We start from the raw sequence: 17565 nt of genomic DNA on the forward strand, positions 1-17565 counted from the left end.
CCCGTCGTTTGTGCGTCACGGGCAAATCGCTGCCCATGTCACACAAAGTCATTAAACCGCCGTCACACGTACTTACCTGCTGAGCGACCTCGCTGTGGGCGGCGAACATCCTCTTCCTGAAGGGGGAGGGACGTTCGGCGTCACAGCGACGTCACACAGCGGCCGGCCAATAGAAGCGGAGGGGCGGAGATGAGCGGACCGTAAACATTCCACCCACCTCCTTCCTTCCACATAGCGGCGGGTGCCGCGGGATGCAGGTAAGCTGTGTTCATCGTTCCCGGGGTGTCACACGGAGCGATGTGTGCTACCCCGGGTACGATGAACAACCAGCGCAAAGAAAAATAAACGACTTTTTAAAAATGAGCGACGTGTGACAGATAAACAATTTGCAAACGTTTTGCGTCGCTCGTAGGTGTCACACGGGACGACGTCGCAAACGATGTCGGATGTGCGTCACAAAAACCGTGTCCCCCGACGATGCATCGCACGATAGATCGTCTCGTGTGACGCCCGCATAACACTTGGTTTTTAAGTTCTCAAACCCGCACTGGGTCATAGGTTGACTGTTTTCGCCTCCTTTCCAGTAGTTTTGTTTTACAGATTGTCATAGGTTTAAAAATAAGTTTCAGATCCTTGTTTTATGTAGTTTGTAAATTACTTGTTTACTGTCACTATAGTTACTCTGCTGCTGTTTACATTTATTTTAGGGTCGAGAAGGACCTGCTGGGGTTGAGGGGCCTCTTGGTGAGAAAGGAGAGAAGGTGAGTCTGTTGGGTAGCATCGTGGCTCAGTGGGAGAGCCATTGTCTGGCAGTGGCTCAGTGGATGAGCTGTTGTCTAGTAGTGGCTCAGTGGGAGAGCCATTGACTGGTAGTGGCTCAGTGAATGAGCTGTTGTCTAGTAGTGGCTCAGTGGGAGAGCCATTGTCTGGCAGTGGCTCAGTGGATGAGCTGTTGTCTAGTAGTGGCTCAGTGGGAGAGCCATTGTCTGGCAGTGGCTCATTGGATGAGCTGTTGTCTAGTAGTGGCTCAGTGGGAGAGCCATTGTCTGGCAGTGGCTCATTGGATGAGCTGTTGTCTAGTAGTGGCTCAGTGGGAGAGCCATTGTCTAGTAGTGGCTCAGTGGATGAGCTGTTGTCTAGTAGTGGCTCAGTGGGAGAGCCATTGTCTGGCAGTGGCTCAGTGGATGAGCTGTTGCCTAGTAGTGGCTCAGTGGGAGAGCCATTGTCTAGTAGTGTCTCAGTGGATGAGCTATTGTCTAGTAGTGGCTCAGCGGGAGAGCCATTGTCTGGCAGTGGCTCATTGGATGAGCTGTTGTCTAGTAGTGGCTCAGTGGGAGAGCCATTGTCTAGTAGTGGCTCAGTGGATGAGCTGTTGTCTAGTAGTGGCTCAGTGGGAGAGCCATTGTCTGGCAGTGGCTCAGTGGATGAGCTGTTGCCTAGTAGTGGCTCAGTGGGAGAGCCATTGTCTAGTAGTGTCTCAGTGGATGAGCTATTGTCTAGTAGTGGGTCAGTGGGCGAGCCATTCATAAGTAAGGATGGTTGACCTCAGGGAGATCAACATCCAACACCGCGGAGACACCATCACGTGTTTCTCAATGCAGTGACACTAGAACAAGGCCCCCTGGGAAAATATGCAAAACAAGAATGTCGCGGAGACACCATCACATGTTTCTCTACGCTGGCAGGAAACTATCCAGGTCTTTCACCGGGAAGAAACAACCACGGGAAGGGCAGCCACCAGTCAAGGAGACCGCCTATGCCAAACATGGTATCCATCCACAGACAGCTGTTTGGTAGAGCCATTGTCTGGTAGTGGCTCAGTGGTAGAGCCATTGTCTGGTAGTGGCTCAGTGGTAGAGCCATTGTCTGGTAGTGGCTCAGTGGTAGAGCCATTGTCTGGTAGTGGCTCAGTGTAAGAGTCATTGTCTGGCGGTGGCTCAGTGTGAGAGCCGTTGTCTGGCGATGGCTCAGTGGAAGAGCTGTTATCTTGTGATGGCTCAGTGGAATAGCCGTTGTCTGCCGATTGTTCAGTGGAAGAGCCATTGTCTGGCGATGGCTCAGTGGAAGAGCCGTTGTCTTTTGTTGGCTCAGTGTGAGAGCTGTTGTTTGGCGGTGGCTCGGTTTAAGAACCATTGTCTGGCTGTGGCTAAGCGTGAGAGTCGTTGTCTGGCTGTGGATCATTGGGAGAGTCTTTGTCTGAGGGTGGCTCAGTGGGAGAGCCATTGTCTGAGGGTGGCTCAGTGGGAGAGCCATTGTCTGAGGGTGGCTCAGTGGCGAGCCGTTGTTTGGTGGTGGCTCAGTGGGCGAGCCGTTGCTTGGCAGTGGCTCAGTGTGAGAGCTGTTGTTTGGCGTTGGCTCAGTGGAAGAACCGTTGTCTGGCTGTGGCTCAGTGGGAGAGCCATTGTCTGAGGGTGGCTCAGTGGGAGAGCCATCGTTTGGTGGTGGCTTAATGGGAGAGCCGTTGTTTTGTGGTGGCTCAGTGGGAGAGCCATTGTCTGGCAGTGGCTCAGTGGGAGTTGTTTTGGTTGATGACAGGCGAAAAAATCCAAAATCCCAGATTACTGCCTTAGCAGACAGTCATCGTGAACAATCACTCATGTATACTTCTAATGCCGATCGGCTGGAATTGTGCCCTCTCACTACCAGCAGCCGCATACACTGAGAAATCAGGATTGTTCCCTTTATGATACTTGGTATTGCCAAACCTAACAGAAGGTATCGGTGCTTGTTTGCTCTACCTTCTGTGCCCATGACCTCTCCCTTGTTTGCAGACGTTGCTGTTTATATGATGAATTGAGCCCTTCCTAGGTTTTTGCACCTTTCCAGCATACAAAAGAGAAAGGGGTCAACCACAACTGGACCCTCACTCTCCGGGAGGGAGGCAATGTAGCTCCAAAACACATTTTTTTTTGTAAGAAAAGAAATAAATTCACTTTCGGATTTTATTTTTTACGTTTTAGGGCATGGCCGGAACAAATGGAGACCAAGGGGTCAGCGGGCTGGATGGGGAGCAGGTAAGTTTATATTTTCAATAGTAAATGAGTATGAGTTTTAGTGGTGAAGCTATAGACGATGTCTCCAAGTGGTCGTAGTCTGATTGGAGGGGCTGAAAAAAAAAATACAAAGAGATTATATAGAATTATGAATCAATGCTTTTCTGTATTGAGAAAAAAAACAAATCCATGAACGCCAGAGCAGGGAAGCGACTGCTCCCTGCAAGGAGTTAGGTCACCATTAATCATGGTGTGCAGAGCGTCTGATTTGCATGTGTATGTATGGTTGCTGGGTGTATGTATAGTTTTATTAAGGTGTAGCCACTAAATGAAATAGTCATTACCCCTCTGTGTGACTTAATTACATAACAAATCATCAGAAGGGATAATTAATGAATTATTGATCTTCACTATTCATTTACTGCCTTTTTATTCCTTTCAATCATATTTATGCTACTTGCAAACTGAGGAAGTTGTCGGTTTTTTTTTGTTTTTTTTTATGAGTTAGTGTATTTCTTTGTCGCTCCATTGGGAGACCCAGACAATTGGGTGTATAGCTATGCCTCCGGAGGCCACACAAAGTATTACACTAAAAGTGTAAAGCCCCTCCCCTTCTGCCTATACACCCCCCCGTGCTCACGGGCTCCTCAGTTTTTATGCTTTGTGCGAAGGAGGCAGACATCCACGCATAGCTCCACAGCTTGGTCAGCAGCAGCTGCTGACTAGGTCGGATGGAAGAAAAGAGGGCCCATAACAGGGCCCCCAGCATGCTCCCTTCTCACCCCACTTTGTCGGCGGTGTTGTTAAGGTTGAGGTACCCATTGTGGGTACACAGGCAGGAGCCACATGCTGTTTTCCTTCCCCATCCCTTAATGGGCTCTGGGCGAAGTGGGAACCGGATCGGTCTCCAGGCACTGGGACCGTGCTCCCTCCGCAGCCCCTGGGAATCTGCTGGATAGGAGCTGGGTATCGTCAGGGACAAGGCCCTGCTACTATGAGGTACTCTGTGTCCCCGTGGGGACCGCGCATGGAGCGCTGGTGCCATACACATTACAGCACTGCTGGGTGTGTTAGTGTGCCGGGCATGGAGAGCTTGTGCCAGACACTTTCCAGCTCTGCTGGGTGTGTTAGTGCGCCGGACATGGAGCGCTTGTGCCAGACACTTTCCAGCTCTGCTGGGTGTGTTAGTGCGCCGGACATGGAGCGCTTGTGCCAGACACTTTCCAGCTCGGCTGGGTGTGTTAGTGCGCCGGACATGGGGCGCTTGTGCCAGTCACTTTCCAGCACTGCTGGGTGTGTTAGTGCGCCGGACATGGAGCGCTTGTGCCAGACACTTTCCAGCTCTGCTGGGTGTGTTAGTGCGCCGGACATGGAGCGCTTGTGCCAGACACTTTCCAGCTCGGCTGGGTGTGTTAGTGCGCCGGACATGGGGCGCTTGTGCCAGTCACTTTCCAGCACTGCTGGGTGTGTTAGTGCGCCGGACATGGAGCGCTTGGGCCAGACACTTTCCAGCTCGGCTGGGTGTGTTAGTGCGCCGGACATGGGGCGCTTGTGCCAGACACTTTCCAGCACTGCTGGAGGTGTTAGTGCGCCGGGGGACTACGCGCGGCCGCGCTTATTGCCGGCCGCGCTTATAACTTTAGTCCCCGGCTTCTGCGGCCTAGTGTCGTTTTTTCCCGCCCACAGGCCTGCCAGTCAGGGGAGGGGCGGGACGCTGCACGGATCGTCAGCGGAGGGCTGGAGCATACATTAGTATCCTCCTCCCTCCTCACTCAGTACAGTGGGGCACTGGGTTCCCGCACTTTTCTTGGGCACGCCCACGGTCTCCTCCTCCTCACAGAACGCCGGCAGCCATTCCTGTCAGCGATTCAGACGCTGGAGAGGAGAGACAACAGGGAGACCCAGGCAGGGAATTTGGTGACCACACAACCGCTCTGAGCGGTCGGTAAGCAGCACCTGTGGTGCTGGCCCCACTGAGTACCGAAGTGTATATATATATATATATATATATATAGGCTTATAGGCTATACATTGCACTGTACGGTCGCTCTGTTGATTCTTGGCTATATACCCTCCTGGTTGTTCTCAGAGGAGACAACATGTCATCTGCAAAAAGCAAGGGTGCCACAGCACAGGCGTATTTTGCAACATGTACCTCATGTACAGCTGTACTACCGGCAGGTTCCACTGACCCTCATTGTGTGCAATGCTCGGCCCCTGTGGCACTTACTCAGCCGGAGCCTCTGCTACAGGTGGCCCAGGTGGATCCACCTGCTACCACTGTCCAGGTGACAGGGACGGAGTTTGCAGCCTTTGCTGACAAACTGTCTGAGACTATGGATAAATGGTCTGCTAAAATACTGGAAGCTTTGCAGTCCAGACCGGTGATTCAGGCCCCGGGCTCTATCCAATCCTTGACCCCTGGTCCCCCTCAATTGGAACGGCAAAGTGCCCCGGGGGTAAACCATAGGTCCCAGGGTGAGGTCTCTGACACGGACTTCAGTCCCAGGCCGCCCAAGCGGGGTCGCTGGGAAATTCCCTCCACTTCATCACACTGTTCAGGGTCCCAGCAGGGGGACTCTCTGGAGGATGAAGCGGAGGTATCAGATCAGGATTCTGATCCTGAAGCCGCTCTCAACCTAGATACACCTGAAGGTGACGCAGTAGTGAATGACCTTATAGCGACCATCAATCAGGTGTTGGATATTTCTCCCCCAGCTCCTCCAATTGAGGAGTCTGTTTCTCAGGAGAAATTCCGTTTCAGGTTTCCAAAGCGTACATTAAATATGTTTCTGGATCACTCTGACTTCAGAGACGCAATCCAGAAAAACCGAGACTGTCCAGACAAGCGTTTTTCCAAGCGCCTTAAGGACACACGTTATCCCTTCCCCCCCGAGGTTGTCAAGGGCTGGACTCAGTGTCCTAAGGTGGATCCTCCAATCTCCAGACTGGCGGCTAGATCCATAGTTGCGGTGGAAGATGGGGCTTCACTCAAAGATGCCACTGACAGACAGATGGAACTATGGTTGAAATCCATCTATGAAGCTATAGGCGCGTCTTTTGCTCCAGCATTCGCTGCCGTATGGGCACTCCAAGCTATCTCAGCTTGTCAGGCGCAGATTCATGCAGTAACACGTACATCTGTCCCGCAAGTGGTGTCCTTAACCAATCAGGCGTCGGCGTTTGCGTCCTACGCCATTAATGCTATCCTGGACTCTGCGAGCCGTACGGCGGTGGCATCCGCCAACTCGGTGGTACTCCGCAGGGCCATGTGGCTACGTGAATGGAAGGCAGACTCTGCTTCCAAAAAGTTCTTAACCGGTTTGCCATTGGCTGGCGACCGCTTGTTTGGTGAGCGATTGGATGAAATCATTAAACAATCCAAGGGAAAGGATTCATCCTTACCCCAGTCCAAACCAAACAGACCTCAACCACGGAAAGTACAATCGAGGTTTCGGTCCTTTCGGACCGTGGGCAGATCTCAATTTTCCTCGTCCAAAAGGCCTCAGAAAGATCAGAGGAACTCCGATGCATGGCGGTCTAAGTCACGTCCTAAAAAGACCGCCGGAGGCACCGCTCCCAAAGCGGACTCCTCATGACTTTCGGCCTCCTCAAACCGCATCCTCGGTCGGTGGCAGGCTCTCCCGCTTTTGCGACGCCTGGCTGCCACAAGTAAAAGACCGATGGGTGAGAGACATTCTATCTCACGGTTACAGGATAGAGTTCAACTCTCGTCCTCCGACTCGTTTCTTCAGAACATCTCCACCCCCCGACAGAGCCGAGGCTCTTACGCAGGCGGTGGGCACCCTGAAGGCGGAAGGAGTGTTGATCCCGGTTCCTCTTCAGCAACGTGGTCACGGTTTTTACTCCAACTTGTTCGTGGTGCCAAAAAAGGACGGATCCTTCCGTCCCGTTCTGGACCTAAAGCTGCTCAACAAGCATGTGAAAACCAGGCGGTTCCGGATGGAATCGCTCCGCTCCGTCATCGCCTCAATGTCCCAAGGAGATTTCCTGGCATCAATAGACATCAAAGATGCTTATCTCCACGTACCGATTGCGCCAGAGCATCAGCGCTTCCTGCGCTTCGCCATAGGGGACGAACACCTTCAGTTCGTAGCACTACCTTTTGGCCTGGCGACAGCCCCACGGGTCTTCACCAAGGTCATGGCAACAGTGGTGGCAATCCTACACTCTCAGGGACACTCGGTGATCCCTTACTTAGACGATCTCCTTGTCAAGGCACCCTCTCAAGGGGCATGCCAACACAGCCTGAACATTGCTCTGGAAACTCTCCAGAGTTTCGGGTGGATCATCAATTTTCCAAAGTCAAATCTGACACCGGCCCAATCACTGACATATCTTGGCATGGAGTTTCATACTCTCTCAGCGATAGTGAAGCTTCCGCTGAACAAACAGCGTTCACTACAGACAGGGGTGCAGTCTCTCCTTCATGGTCAGTCACACCCCCTGAGGCGCCTCATGCACTTCCTAGGGAAGATGGTGGCAGCAATGGAGGCAGTTCCTTTTGCGCAGTTTCATCTGCGCCCACTTCAATGGGACATTCTCCGCAAATGGGACAGGAAGTCGACGTCCCTCGACAGGAATGTCTCCCTTTCTCGGGCAGCCAAAGCTTCCCTTCAGTGGTGGCTTCTTCCCACTTCTCTGTCGAAGGGGAAATCCTTCCTGCCCCCATCCTGGGCTGTGGTCACGACGGACGCGAGCCTGTCAGGGTGGGGAGCGGTCTTTCTCCACCACAGGGCTCAGGGGACTTGGACTCAGACAGAGTCTTCCCTTCAGATCAATGTTCTGGAGATAAGGGCAGTGTATCTTGCCCTAAAGGCGTTCCAGCCGTGGCTGGAAGGCAAACAGATCCGAATTCAGTCTGACAACTCCACAGCGGTGGCATACATCAACCACCAAGGCGGGACACGCAGTCGGCAAGCCTTCCAGGAAGTTCGGCGGATTCTGCTGTGGGTGGAAGCCACAGCCTCCACCATATCCGCAGTTCACATCCCGGGCGTAGAAAACTGGGAAGCAGACTTTCTCAGTCGCCAGGGCATGGACGCAGGGGAATGGTCCCTTCACCCGGACGTGTTTCAGGAGATCTGTCGCCGCTGGGGCATGCCGGACGTCGACCTAATGGCGTCCCGGCACAACAACAAGGTCCCGACGTTCATGGCACGGTCTCAAGATCACAGAGCTCTGGCGGCAGACGCCTTAGTTCAGGATTGGTCGCAGTTTCAACTCCCTTATGTGTTCCCTCCTCTGGCACTGTTGCCCAGAGTGTTACGCAAGATCAGGGCCGACTGCCGCCGCGCCATCCTCGTCGCTCCAGACTGGCCGAGGAGGTCGTGGTACCCGGATCTGTGGCATCTCACGGTCGGCCAACCGTGGGCACTACCAGACCGACCAGACTTGCTGTCTCAAGGGCCGTTTTTCCATCTGAATTCTGCGGCCCTGAACCTGACTGTGTGGCCATTGAGTCCTGGATCCTAGCGTCTTCAGGATTATCTCAAGAGGTCATTGCCACCATGAGACAGGCTAGGAAACCAACGTCTGCCAAGATCTACCACAGGACGTGGAAAATATTCCTGTCGTGGTGCTCTGCTCAGGGTGTTTCTCCCTGGCCGTTTACCTTGCCCACTTTTCTGTCCTTCCTTCAATCCGGATTAGAAAAGGGTTTGTCACTAGGCTCCCTTAAAGGACAAGTCTCAGCGCTCTCTGTCTTTTTTCAGAAGCGCCTAGCCAGACTTCCACAGGTACGCACGTTCCTGCAGGGGGTTTGTCACATCGTACCTCCTTACAAGCGTCCGTTAGAACCCTGGGATCTGAACAGGGTACTGATGGTTCTTTAGAAACCACCGTTCGAGCCAATGAGGGATATTTCTCTCTCACGCCTTTCGCAGAAGGTGGTTTTCCTAGTAGCAGTCACTTCGCTTCGGAGAGTGTCTGAGCTAGCAGCGCTGTCATGCAAAGCCCCCTTCCTGGTGTTTCACCAGGACAAGGTGGTTCTGCGTCCGGTTCCGGACTTTCTCCCTAAGGTGGTATCCCCCTTTCATCTCAATCAGGATATCTCCTTACCCTCTTTTTGTCCTCATCCAGTTCACCAATGTGAAAAGGATTTGCACTTGTTAGATCTGGTGAGAGCACTCAGATTCTACATTTCTCGTACGGCGCCCCTGCGCCGCTCGGATGCACTCTTTGTCCTTGTCGCTGGCCAGCGTAAAGGGACACAAGCTTCCAAATCAACCCTGGCTCGGTGGATCAAGGAACCAATTCTCGAGGCTTATCGTTCCTCCGGGCTTCCGGTTCCCTCAGGGCTGAAGGCCCATTCTACCAGGGCCGTGGGAGCGTCCTGGGCTTTGCGGCACCAGGCTACGGCTCAGCAGGTGTGTCAGGCGGCTACCTGGTCGAGCCTGCACACTTTCACGAAACACTATCAGGTGCATACCTATGCTTCGGCAGATGCCAGCCTAGGTAGGCGAGTCCTTCAGGCGGCGGTTGCCCACCTGTAGGACGGAGCCGGTTGCGGCTCTATTATGAGGTATTATTTACCCACCCAGGGACTGCTTTTGGACGTCCCAATTGTCTGGGTCTCCCAATGGAGCGACAAAGAAGAAGGGAATTTTGTTTACTTACCGTAAATTCCTTTTCTTCTAGCTCCAATTGGGAGACCCAGCACCCGCCCCTGTTTTTTGTGTACACATGTTGTTCATGTTGAATGGTTTCAGTTCTCCGATATTCCTTCGGATTGAATTTACTTTAAACCAATTATAATTTTTCCCTCCTTCTTGCTTTTGCACCAAAACTGAGGAGCCCGTGAGCACGGGGGGTGTATAGGCAGAAGGGGAGGGGCTTTACACTTTTAGTGTAATACTTTGTGTGGCCTCCGGAGGCATAGCTATACACCCAATTGTCTGGGTCTCCCAATTGGAGCTAGAAGAAAAGGAATTTACGGTAAGTAAACAAAATTCCCTTCTTATACAGCACTTTCCATTTATCTATTTTTTTTATCCGATTTAATATTTTCGATTCCTAAAACAAATTATGCTTTGCGTAGCTGCGGCACATTGCAGACAACACAAGCGTCCATATGCAGGGGCGGCGTGAGCATGTAAAATTATTAGTTTAGAGCAGCTTTCCTGGGCATACGTGCATTAAATGTTTCCAAATTAAACAGAGACAAAATAAAGAAGTGCAGTCGTGAAAAAATTCTTAATGAAAATTACAACCTATCATTACAACTGGTGATGGGTGGACCTGGACTGTAAAAATCCAGATCCGCGCAGCTTCAAACGTACCCAGGCCCGGAATTCTCAGGAAACTCTAGGTAATGATACAGGTCCGGAAACTCGGGAAATAAAAAAAAAAATAAAGGAAAAATAAAGAAAATACTAATGAATCATAGAATCATAGAATGGTAGAGTTGGAAGTGACCTCAAGGGCCATCGCGTCCAATCCCCTGCGAGTGCAGGCTTTCCTAAATCATCCCAGCTATTTGTTTATCCAGCAAGCGCTTCATACTTACAGAGTCTCCGGCGCGGCTGTAACTGCTTCCGGGTTGCTCATTCTACTTCCGGGGCTGCTCATTATCGCTCATCCATATGCACTGCTTCCACCGCCCACTGGCAGTACTAGTGTCTCTGTTTGGTTGCAGTCATATCCGCCCCCAGCCTGTGTGACGGCGTATGACTGCAACCAATCACAAATCCTGTCTTCGTGTCCCTATCGTGGTGTAAAACTAAATAAATAACAAAACAAAATTGGCGTAGGGTCCCCCCGTTTTATGATACATGGCACAGATAAAGCATACGGCTTCAGGCTGTAGCCCCCAGCTGTGTGCATTATCTTGGCTATGTATCAAAATAAGAGGAACCGTATGTGGTTTTTTTTAATTATTTCAACAAATAATTTAAAAAATTGTGTGCGTTCCCACCCAATTTTGATACTCAGCCATGATAAAGCCAACAACTGAGGACTAGTATTCTCAGGCTGAGGAGACCCATGCTTATTGGGACTCCCCAGCCTAAAAACAGCAGCCTGCAGCCGCCCAGGATTGTCACATCCATTAGATGTGACAATCTCGGAACTTTGCCCGGCTCTTCCTGATTGCCGTGGTGCAGTGGCAATCAAGGTAATAAGGGGTTAATGGCAGCCCACAGCTGCTACTAAGCCCAAGATTAGTAATGGGGTGGGTCTATAAGACCCCCATTACTAATCTGTAAGTGAAAAGAAACAAAGACAACACGTAAAAAATCCTTTATTTGAAATAAAATACAAAAAAAACATCCTCTTTCACCCCTTTATTAACCCCCAAAACCACCCATGTCCGATGTAATCCATACAATGTCCCTTGATTATTCCAGCTCTGCTACATCTGAAGTGACAGGAGGGCAGCCATAAAACATGACTGCTGTGAGCTTCAGGCGGAAAATAACCACAGTGATGAGTGGTGATGTCACTCAGGTTATTGCGATCACAGCTGGAGGTTCCCACGGTCCTTCACCTGTGACCGCAGGTAAAACCTGACCCTAGGTGACCTCAGTAAACTCAGTTTACGAACCTGCATCTCCTGGCAGAAAACCATGTTTTTCTTGCCAAAAGATGCAGATTTGGTGCTGAAATTCTTACGGCACATTGGGTGAACGTAGCCATTGGGCTTTGCAAATAAGCAACTAGTGGGATCTAAAAGAAGCCTGAAATGTATTACTGACTGGGAAGATGCATGTAATGTGCCTACAAAGGAACTGGGGTTTCAATAATAAGCGCATGGATAAAAGTGGTGCAGCACCTTCAACCTCTTCGAAGCTTCTTACATTTTGATCTCTCTTCTGTCTATTTCTATCCTTGTGTGCTCAAGGGTGCACCAGGTTCTACAGGAACTGAGGGCCCTGTTGGAAAGAAAGGAGATCAGGTCAGTATGTGAAATTAATTTTGGAAGGGTTGATTGTAAGTCAGCATATTACATTCATATGTACGGGCTCAGTGGTTGCTTTGCAGCACTGCAGTCCTTGGTTCAAAGCCCACCAAAGACAACATCTACAAGGGTTTATGTGCTTGCATGGATTTTGGTTTTCTCACACACTCCAAAGACATATTGGTAGGGATTTTGGATTGTGAGCTGATGTCTGTAATTATGATGGAGCTATGTAAGCAAGTAAAATAAATAAGCTAACCATAATGTAATATGGATCATTTTCTATGTAATACTGAGCCGTCCAAAGGGGCCCAAAGACCCAAGTATGCCTGAACCTATTCCTGTTTTATAGGGTGACACGGGTCTTCCAGGAAGCCTCGGACCAGTTGGATCTCTTGGTGAACCAGGAGAACGAGGTCAGCCAGGTCTGCCGGGTCCTCCAGGAGGCTCAGGGAAGGAGGTATAACTCACAGGGTCAAAAAAACAAAGACGCAGCAGTCGTGAACACACTTTCTCTGAAGACTTCATTATTTTCTCCTTATAGGGAGATGTGGGGGAAATTGGAGATAGCGGAGATCCGGGCCTCTCCGGAGGAAAGGTTTGTCCAAAATCAGTATCTTCTATATAGAAAAATATTTACACCACTCTTGGTTGTTACCTTTCTCTATCTTATGTCAGGGAGAATTGGGACCATTTGGCAGTAGCGGAAATGCTGGACCAAGTGGTATTATGGGAGACCGAGGCGCTAGAGGCTCAAAGGGTGAAAAGGGGCTGATTGGACATCAGGTGAGAATAACCATGTACATCGGTGACCATCTTTTTTTAGCTAATTATTTATTTACTTTACTCACACCGCTAGTGGTGTCATCATTATAAGGTTTAATGTGATTGAGGCTGTTTTTCAGGGTCAACCAGGATTGATGGGAGTACCTGGTCCTCATGGACCTATTGGAGATATGGTAGGAACAAAAAAAAAAAGCAAAACAATGTATAAGTAATTTCTTCAGCGCTCTATTGGGAGACCCAGACGATTGGGTATAGCTACTGCCCTCCGGAGGCCACACAAAGCACTACACTAAAAAGTGCAAGGCCCCTCCCCTTCTGGCTATACCCCCCCGTGGTATCACGGGTACTCCAGTTTTCAAGCTTTGTGCGAAGGAGGTCAGACATCCACGCATAGCTCCACAGATTTTAGTCAGCAGTAGCTGCTGACTATTTCGGATGGAAGAAAAGAGGGCCCATATAGGGCCCCCAGCATGCTCCCTTCTCACCCATTGATGGTGTTGTAAGGTTGAGGTACCTATTGCTGGTACAGAGGCTGGAGCCCCACATGCTGTTTTCCTTCCACATCCCCTTGTAGGGCTCTGTGGAAGTGGGATCCTGCCGGCCTCAAAGCTCTGACGCCGGGCTCCATCCACAGACCCATAGAACCTGGTGGATGCCGAGCAGGAGTACCATCAGGGACATGGCCCTGCATCATACAGGTACTCTGTGTCCCCGGCAGGCACAGACACACTCCGGGCTGGCTGGGTGTTGTAGTGCGCCGGGGACCGTAACGCTAGAGCTAGTGTTCCTACAGTTTAACTGGGGGACTTTTTTCTGTATGTGGGAACGCAGCGCCGACCCCCGCTGGACCGGCGGCGCTGCTGTGACTTTTAGTTCGCCGGGGACACGCCGACCGCGCTTTTACGGCGGTGGCGTTTATAAATCTAGTCCCCGGCTTTTGCGGCCTAGGACGCCGGCAGCTCCGATTCGTTCCCGCCCCCACCCTGTCAATCAGGGTAGGGGAGAGACGCTGTTTCACGGCAGCGACGAGGGCTGGAGCCTGATTTACATGCTCCAGCCCTCTCACTAGGCACAGAGGGAAGCAGGCTTCCCGCGCTTAGCCAGGAACGCCCAGGGCCCGCCCCCCCTCCTCTCTCAGGACGCCGGCAGCCATTACATGCATGTCTGGCTGGAGGAAGGATGCAAGGCTCTGGGAGACCTGGACTAGGGGGCTTTGGAGATCACACACCCGCTCTTAAGCGGGCGGTAAGCGGCTTTTCAGCTGGCCCCTCTAGTGCCTCAGTGTGTATTAGTGTACTGTGTCACTGGACATATATATATTTCCTTATTGCTTGCACTGTGAGGTCGCTTCCTGGCTGTATACCCAGATCACTCTGAGGAGGCAGCAACATGTCATCCGCAAAACGCAAGGCTGCCAAGGCTAGGGCTGTGTACACTGCGTGTGCTGCATGTGGGGCTGCTCTACCAGCAGGCTCCAAGGACCCCCATTGTGTGCAATGCTCAGATCCGGTGCTGCTTCGCCAGCCGGAGTCAGGAGAGATAGTGACCCAGGCTGAGACGCCTGTAAGTCCTGCCCCGGTGTCAGGGACAGACTTTGCAGTTTTTGCGGATAATATGTCTGTGACTATGGCAAAAATCCTTGAAACTTTGCAATCCATGCCTGGGGCTCAGTCTATGGACACGGCGAGGTCTCTGTCCTCTAATCCCCCTCAGTTGGATTTAATCCAGACTGCAAGGGGGTCCCCGGCTTCACAGGCTGAGTATTATGACTCAGATGATAGCCCGAGCCACCCTAAGCGAGCTCGCTGGGAAAGACCCTCAACGTCATCACACTGCTCAGGGTCTCAGCGCAATCAGTCTCCCTGTGATGCGTCTGATGAGAGTGATCAGGAGTCTTATCCTGGAACCCCTCTCAATCTGGATACCCCGGATGGGGACGCCATGGTAACGATCTTATCTCAGCCATCAATAGACTGTTAGATATTTCTCCCCCAGCCCCTTCAGCAGAGGAGGCAGCTGCAGAGCAGGAGAAGTTTCGTTTCCTCTATCCCAAGCGTAAATTAAGTGCTTTCTTGGATCACTCTGACTTCAGAGAGTCAATCCAGAAACACGACGCTCATCCAGAAAGGCGTTTCTCTAAACGTTCTAAGGATACACGTTTTCCTTTTCCCCCTGATGTGGTCAAGCGCTGGACCCAGTGTCCAAAAGTTGACCCCCCGATTTCCAAACTTGCAGCTAGATCCATAGTTGCAGTGGAGGATGGCGCTTCACTTAAGGATGCCAATGACAGACAGATGGACCTTTGGTTAAAATCTGTCTATGAAGCTATCGGCGCGTCGTTTGCTCCAGCATTCGCAGCCGTATGGGCACTCCAAGCTATTTCAGCTGGTTTAGCAAAAGTGGATGCTATCTTACATCCAGCGGTGCCGCAAGTGGCGTCCCTTACCTCGCAGATGTCCGCGTTCGCGTCTTACGCTATCAATGCGGTCCTAGAATCTACCAGCCGCACCTCAATGGCGTCCGCCAATTCGGTAGTTTTGCGCAGAGCCTTGTGGTTAAAGGACTGGAAAGCAGATGCTGGTTCCAAAAAATGTTTAACCAGCCTGCCTTTATCTAGAGATAGACTGTTTGGCGAACCATTGGCTGACATCATTAAACAGTCCAAGGGTAAAGACTCTTCTTTACCCCAGCCCAGAACAAGCAAACCTCAGCAGAAAAAGTGGCAGCAGAGGTTTCAGTCCTTTCGAGGTTCGGGCAAGACACAATTCTCCTCGTCCAAAGGGACTCAGAGGACGCAAAGAAGCTCAGATTCCTGGCGGGCTCACGCGCGCCCCAAGAAAGCAAATGGAGGAACCGCTTCCAAAGCGGCCACCTCATGACTTCCAGCTCCCCCCCTCCGCATCTCCGGTCGGGGGCAGGCTCTCCCGCTTTTCCGTCATTTGGATGTCACAGGTCAAAGACCGGTGGGTGACAGACATTTTGTCGCGCGGGTACAGAATCGAGTTCAGTTCTCGTCCTCCAGCTCGGTTCTTCAGAACCTCCCCACATCCAGACCGAGCAGATGCCCTGCTGCAGGCGGTGGACTCCCTAAGAGCGGAAGGAGTAGTGGTTCCTGTACCGCCTCAGGAACAAGGGCGAGGGTTTTACTCCAATCTCTTTGTGGTTCCAAAAAAGGACGGCTCGTTCCGTCCTGTTCTGGATCTAAAGCTGCTCAACAAACATGTGCACGCCAGGCGGTTCCGGATGGAAACCCTCCGCTCTGTCGTGGCCTCAATGTCTCAAGGAGACTTCCTTGCCTCAATAGACATCAAAGATGCTTATCTCCACGTGCCAATTGCTACAGAACATCAACGTTTTCTACGTTTTGTGATAGGAAACGAACATCTTCAGTTCGTAGCTCTGCCATTCGGTCTGGCGACAGCCCCACGGGTTTTCACCAAGGTCATGGCGGCAGTGGTAGCAGTCTTGCACTCTCAGGGACACTCGGTGATCCCTTACCTAGACGATCTACTTGTCAAGGCACCCTCTCAAGAGGCATGCCAACTCAGTCTACATGCTACACTGGAGACTCTACAGACGTTTGGATGGATCATCAACTTTCCAAAGTCGAATCTGTCTCCGACACAGTCACTAACGTATCTTGGCATGGAGTTCCATACTCGAGCAGCGAGAGTGAAGCTTCCGCTGAACAAGCAGCGGTCACTACAGACAGGGGTGCAATCCCTCCTTCAGGGCCAGTCGCACCCCTTACGGCGCCTCATGCACTTCCTCGGGAAGATGGTGGCAGCCATGGAAGCAGTTCCCTTTGCGCAGTTTCATCTGCGCCCACTTCAATGGGATATTCTCCGCCAATGGGACGGGAAGCCAACGTCCCTGGACAGGAAAGTCTCTCTTTCCCAGACGGCCAAGGACTCTCTACAATGGTGGCTCCTTCCCACCTCATTGTCTCAGGGAAGATCCTTCCTGCCCCCATCCTGGGCAGTGGTCACGACAGATGCGAGTCTGTCAGGGTGGGGAGCAGTGTTTCTCCACCACAGGGCTCAGGGGACGTGGACTCCGCAGGAGTCCACCCTTCAGATCAATGTTCTGGAAATCAGAGCAGTGTATCTTGCCCTACTAGCCTTCCAGCAGTGGCTGGAAGGAAGGCAGATCCGAATTCAGTCGGACAACTCCACAGCGGTGGCATACATCAACCACCAAGGAGGGACACGCAGTCGGCAAGCCTTCCAGGAAGTCCGGCGGATTCTGATGTGGGTGGAAGCCACGGCCTCCACCATATCCGCAGTTCACATCCCCGGCGTAGAAAACTGGGAAGCAGACTTCCTCAGTCGCCAGGGCATGGACGCAGGGGAATGGTCCCTTCACCCGGACGTGTTTCAGGAAATCTGTCGCCGATGGGGAGTGCCGGACGTCGACCTAATGGCGTCCCGGCACAACAACAAGGTCCCGGCATTCATGGCGAGGTCGCGCGATCAAAGAGCTCTGGCGGCAGACGCATTAGTTCAAGATTGGTCGCAGTTCCGGCTCCCATACGTCTTCCCACCTCTGGCACTCTTGCCCAGAGTGTTACGCAAGATCAGATCCGATTGCAGCCGCGTCATACTCGTCGCCCCAGACTGGCCGAGGAGATCGTGGTATCCGGATCTGTGGCATCTCACGGTCGGTCGACCGTGGTCACTGCCAGACCGACCAGACTTACTGTCCCAAGGGCCGTTTTTCCATCAGAATTCTGCGGCCTGAACCTGACTGTGTGGCCATTGAGTCCTGGATCCTAGCGTCTGCAGGATTATCTCAAGGAGTCGTAGCCACAATGAGACAGGCTAGGAAGTCAACGTCTGCTAAGATCTACCACAGGACGTGGAAGATTTT

General features: G+C 51.8%; 1 protein-coding gene across 5 annotated transcripts in view; it reads left to right on the forward strand.

The window, feature by feature from the left end:
• Positions 1-17565, forward strand: part of LOC142251646 (uncharacterized) — a 204319-nt gene that overhangs the window by 147819 nt on the left and 38935 nt on the right. For all 5 annotated transcript variants that reach the window (XM_075324636.1, XM_075324638.1, XM_075324641.1 and 2 more), the window contains 7 exons: positions 708-761; positions 2961-3014; positions 11854-11907; positions 12263-12370; positions 12455-12508; positions 12589-12696; positions 12816-12869. In XM_075324636.1, the coding sequence (XP_075180751.1) occupies positions 708-761; positions 2961-3014; positions 11854-11907; positions 12263-12370; positions 12455-12508; positions 12589-12696; positions 12816-12869 (486 nt within the window). The remainder of the gene's footprint in view (positions 1-707; positions 762-2960; positions 3015-11853; positions 11908-12262; positions 12371-12454; positions 12509-12588; positions 12697-12815; positions 12870-17565) is intronic.

Source organism: Anomaloglossus baeobatrachus, chromosome 9, assembly GCF_048569485.1.
Source record: "Anomaloglossus baeobatrachus isolate aAnoBae1 chromosome 9, aAnoBae1.hap1, whole genome shotgun sequence".
NCBI lineage: Eukaryota > Metazoa > Chordata > Amphibia > Anura > Aromobatidae > Anomaloglossus > Anomaloglossus baeobatrachus.